Genomic DNA, 4,369 nt, shown 5'->3' with positions numbered 1-4,369 from the left:
GGGTTGCATACTCGCACGGGGCCATAAGGCGCCCATGGTGAGCGACAGTAGGCAAGCCCGCCCGCCCGCACGCACGCATGCATGCGGTACAGTATAAGCAAAATAAAGGAAGGGGTCTGTGGACCACCCTGTGTAATCAGACATAGTAAAAAGAAAAACAAAGAAAATAACCTATAAATTAGAAATGGGAGGGTAATGACTTACGCTGCGAACTGGGCAGTGGAATTTGGGGGAGATGCTCTGCACGATTGGCGACCACGCCGTGCCGTTTGCCGACACGAGCTCGCACACCCCGATGTCCCAGCTCCACGTGGTGAAGTACTCGCACGAGGCCTTCGCGGCGCTGGAGCACCGGTGGATAAACACTCGGAACTGGAAGCCGGAAGTTGCTTCATGGGTCCACCCAGTAAGCGAAAGAGCTGTCAAAGTTCGATGCCCATTTACGATGTTTCGTGGAGCCAATTTTCGCCCCCCGATCTCTGACGTTCTAACGGCATCGTTGCGATACCGTGGACGGAAGTAAGCATTGAATAGTAAACTGCACCCCGAAAAACCAATTTTGCACTCGAGCTCGACTGCAACAAGTACATGGCCTTCATAACAAGTACCACTTACTTATATCGAGTGGAAAATAGTTTCCATTATGGAATTTAATGCAAAAGGTTCTCGAGATTATGTTTACCTACTTAAAGAACTGACTTTTCAGGGTGTCTTTGCTTTTAGATTCTATTACTATTTTGTCTCCGACATTTAAGAGCGATCAAATGCGTCGTGTGACAATTTCTTTTACAGTGACGGGCTCCTAAAGCCAAAGACTAATTTTTTTACATGTCCGAAATATGGGGCACCGTCTGTAGTATTTCCGACTTCCGTTTTTTGTCTCTATTCCTCTATAGCAGGCGCGCGAACAGATAGATTATTGGTTTGCTCACCGAGCTGAAGACCTTTGTGGGCGAGGTCAGCTTGAACTTCACTGTCATGAACTCGTCGCCGTTCTCGCTCAGCACTGTGGTGCTGGCCACCGAGTGTAGGCCGTGCTTCTTGTCGGTGCAGACGCTCAATTCTTGGATGCTCGGCAACAGCCTCGTCTTCGTCGATGGCCCCTTGAGGAAAAGAGTTGGTCAGCGACGTGTTGAGGACGGTGGGGTACAAATAACTGGACCCCACTCTGGAGCTCACAGGGCACCCCATGATATGTGTACCCCAGGGTAAGTATTATGGGGGCCCAATAAGTTCCAGTGGCTGTCCTGAGCCTAGGCCATGATATTTGTACCCCTCTAGGGTACATAGTTTGTGGACCGTGGGCTCGAGTGCCTTTTGCTTAAACCTGGCCACGCACTCGCACTTGTTGATCAGGCTGCTCACTCGGACCTGGCGAGTGACTGGGACGCTTACTTTGACCACCTTCCTCGGACCGGCCGCACTGGAGAAGCTGCTGACTAGGACGGCGTGGACGAACATGTGGGCGAGTAGGACTGAAACAAACCGTAAACCTTTTTGCTCTAGCACAAACTGGTAGCAGGTACTCGACCCCCTGTAGGTCGTGAGCCGTGCGGGTCGTCCGCCTCACCCTGGCTGTCCATCGTCCTCCTCTGACGACCGCTGTCCCCGCGGTGCCCATACGACTGCCTTCCTGTTCTCTGTTCTGTATCGCTCTGCCTGCCTTGCTGGATCTCTGCTCACGCGACGTGCTTGCCGTGCTTGCCGATCCTTAGTGCGCGCTCCGGTGTGCACACTCGGAAATAAAAAAGCGGATCCCTGTTTGAGATTGTGTGTTGTTGCGCGTGTTGCGCCCGCTGTCTCACCGGAGAGTGTGCTGGTATAGGGTCCCTCTCGGCCTTTTTAGTCTGAATTTCGCTCTCCTAGTTGTCAACACTGCCGCAGAGCGCTCGCGATATACATTTTTTCCACAATCCACCTGAAGGTTGTCCATCACTATGAACGTCCCCCGAGTGCGCCAACTCGCTATCTTGTCGGCGTCGACATGGTCTCCTTGCGCGAAGAGCGCTGCTGGGGGCTGCTGGCGAGGGGTGCATAACTTCGAAAATCCCAGTACGCTTAATAGAGCAATCCCTTTGCAATCCGTCTCCAATCCCTCCAATCCCTTCCAATCTTTCAAATCCCCCAAATCTTTCAAATCCGTAAAATCCCAAAAATTGCTAAAATCCATCAAAATGTCCTTAAATTTTCTAAAATCCTTCCTGCGACCTCCCCAAATCTCACTATGATTCTCTCAAATCCCCAACAATCTTCCCAAAACCAACGAATCATGCCGACCATACCAAACCCAATCAATTTAATCCTGCCAAAATAGGGCTCCAATCCGTTCAAATTCTACTCAAATCCTCGCCAATCCTCTCCAATCTTACCCCAATCCGCGCCAATCTGCTCCAATCTTATACCAATCCTCGCTAATCTCCCCCAATCCCAACAAATCTTTGCCAATCTTTACAATCCTTCAGAATCTATAGATTAAAAAAAAAATCTTTTGAATCCCACCGAATCTGTAGGGATTCCAATCCCTGTGCACGGTTTTTCGGAGTTATGCACCCTCGGCTGCTGGGCAGGCCGCCCACCTCACACAGCTGCTCGGCGGGTGGCTTGCCCAGCGCGCAGCGGGCGCCACAACGGGCGTGGGAAACGTCGAAAGGCGTCGTTTCCTCGCACTAAACTCGAACACTGATAACCGACGTGGCCACGTACCTGCCCATCCAAGTCCCCCGTCACTGCCGCCGAGCTGAGTAGGTGACTCGTCGCCGTCTGACGGCGTCCTGGAGGTGGTGGCGGTGGCCCGCGCCCTACGACACGCCGCAGGGACCCGCGGTGCTCCGCGCCTGGATAAGAGAGACGCCACAGCGCAGCTAGCGAGTGCGAACCGAACAGACAGGGAGACTCGCTATATTCTGAGCGAGAAAGAATCGAGTGGCGAAGGCGAGGGACTCCGCGACGTACCCGGGGTATCAGGGTACCCGGTAACTACCTGGGGCTGTTTGATAACAGCCTGTGGTGTAGCCCGTTTCGCGTGCCAAAATCAAGAAATCACTGTAAGCAGACAGACTGTAAAGCGCAAACATTGTTGTTCGGAGTGTGCCCGACGCGGTCTCGACGCTGCCGACGCTCTGCTGGGGAAGGGGTGGGGGGTTGGGGACTGCGGACTGCGCGTGCACTGCGTCTCCGAACGCCGTGTTCGTGTTCGCTGCCTCCGAAGTTTGACGGAGACAACGAGGACGGCGATGACGTCGAGCAGAACGACGCGGGGCGGCGACTGGCTGTGGAGGGTGCGAGCGAAAAACCTCGACAAATGGACGGGCGCTGCGCTGCGACTTGTTTTCCACAGAAACCTGGACATCCGAGGGGGCCGCCACTCCTGAAATCATGTGTACGCCCTCCCTGAAATCCTCCCGAAATCATTTGAAATATACCTGCAATCATTAAATCATGCGTAATCTGCCAGCAAATTTTAGTGTGAAATCCTTAGAAGGTCATTTAAAAATCGCCGGAATCAAGTAAAATCCACCGAAATCTTGTGAAATCCGCCGAAATCCGTTAAAATCCGCTGAAATCATCTGTAATCGTTCAAATCAGACATAATCTGCCGGCAGGTTTTAGCGTGAAATCTTCTAAAATAATATGCAAAATCCGTGAAAGCATGTGAAATCACGCTATCTTTGCAATCATGTGTACATCCAAAGAGAGAGTGGTGGCCCCCTCGTGGACATCCGTCACCTGCCCGCGCCTTTGCCGTCACCGTGATGGTCCTGCCCTGGGGAATGCGATATGTATGTACCCTCTACCGGCTCGCGGTACTGGGTGGCGACCGACCTGGGGTGCTCGTCGTCCTGGCGGGCGGTGCTGGTGACCGTGCACTGCGCGCTTGACTTGTGCCGCGGTCCTGGGAGGGGGGGGGGGAGGGGTTGGCGGCGCGGAGGAGGTCGCGTGCTGCGAGGGTCGTTAGCGGTGCCGTGTGTGTATACGGACGCGAAATGTGAATGTGAATGCGTGATGAGCGGCCTGACCGGCCCCACGCCATGAAACTTGCACACGGCGGCGTTGCGTGCGCGAGCGATGACCGTGCGTGCGCGCGCGCGCGTGTGTGTGCGTATGTGTGCGCGCGCGCCCGTGGGCGTTGGGCGCCCCGCACTCGCCCCTGCACTCTTCCGGAGTGCGCGGTGCAGCGAGGCTCGCTCGCCCGGGCCACACTACTTGGTGTTACTCCGACAGAGGTGTCGCCTGCTGCGCCCCGGTACACACACACACCATACGTGCCACACGCACTGAAAGGTGTTGGCGGCTTTTCCTCGTAAATTGCCCGCTCCGCCGGTCACCGTGTCCTGCGATAGCATCGTGTAGGTGCGGGGGCGGGGGCGGG

General features: G+C 54.7%; 3 protein-coding genes across 4 annotated transcripts in view; 2 read left to right on the top strand and 1 right to left on the bottom strand.

The window, feature by feature from the left end:
• LOC113213538 (uncharacterized) overlaps nt 1-4,369 on the top strand; it is a 123,725-nt gene that overhangs the window by 6,469 nt on the left and 112,887 nt on the right. The window lies entirely within an intron of this gene.
• On the bottom strand, nt 172-3,062 carry LOC113213465 (uncharacterized). Its single transcript, XM_052267450.1, has 4 exons — nt 2,704-3,062; nt 1,396-1,475; nt 933-1,103; nt 172-575 (listed from the first exon to the last, which is right to left on the bottom strand). The coding sequence occupies exons 1-4, from the start codon at nt 2,709-2,711 to the stop codon at nt 172-174; spliced, it is 663 nt and encodes a 220-aa protein (XP_052123410.1). The 5' UTR covers nt 2,712-3,062.
• Nucleotides 3,950-4,369, top strand: part of LOC113213466 (uncharacterized) — a 10,060-nt gene continuing 9,640 nt past the window's right edge. Inside the window, exon 1 of one of the 2 annotated variants that reach the window (XM_052274116.1) lies at nt 3,950-4,243. In XM_052274116.1, coding sequence (XP_052130076.1) covers nt 4,066-4,243 — 178 coding nt within the window. In that variant the 5' untranslated portion in view covers nt 3,950-4,065. Of the gene's footprint in view, nt 4,282-4,369 lie in introns of both variants that reach the window. The other variant, XM_052274083.1, reaches the window with a different exon arrangement.

The sequence above is a fragment of the Frankliniella occidentalis genome, unplaced genomic scaffold (assembly GCF_000697945.3).
Source record: "Frankliniella occidentalis isolate FOCC.00 unplaced genomic scaffold, Focc_3.1 Scaffold1, whole genome shotgun sequence".
NCBI lineage: Eukaryota > Metazoa > Arthropoda > Insecta > Thysanoptera > Thripidae > Frankliniella > Frankliniella occidentalis.
Note: the sequence above shows the minus strand (reverse complement) of the source record. Positions and strands in the feature narration are given on the sequence as shown.

What these genes read in the sequence shown, in the direction of transcription:
- LOC113213465 (XM_052267450.1), bottom strand. An exon ending in GTCCGAGGAAGGTGGTCAAA is followed by an intron (nt 1,104 to 1,395) that starts GTAAGCGTCCCA and finishes CTTTTCCTCAAG; the next exon opens with GGGCCATCGACGAAGACGAG. An exon ending in CCACAAAGGTCTTCAGCTCG is followed by an intron (nt 576 to 932) that starts GTGAGCAAACCA and finishes TACTTGTTGCAG; the next exon opens with TCGAGCTCGAGTGCAAAATT.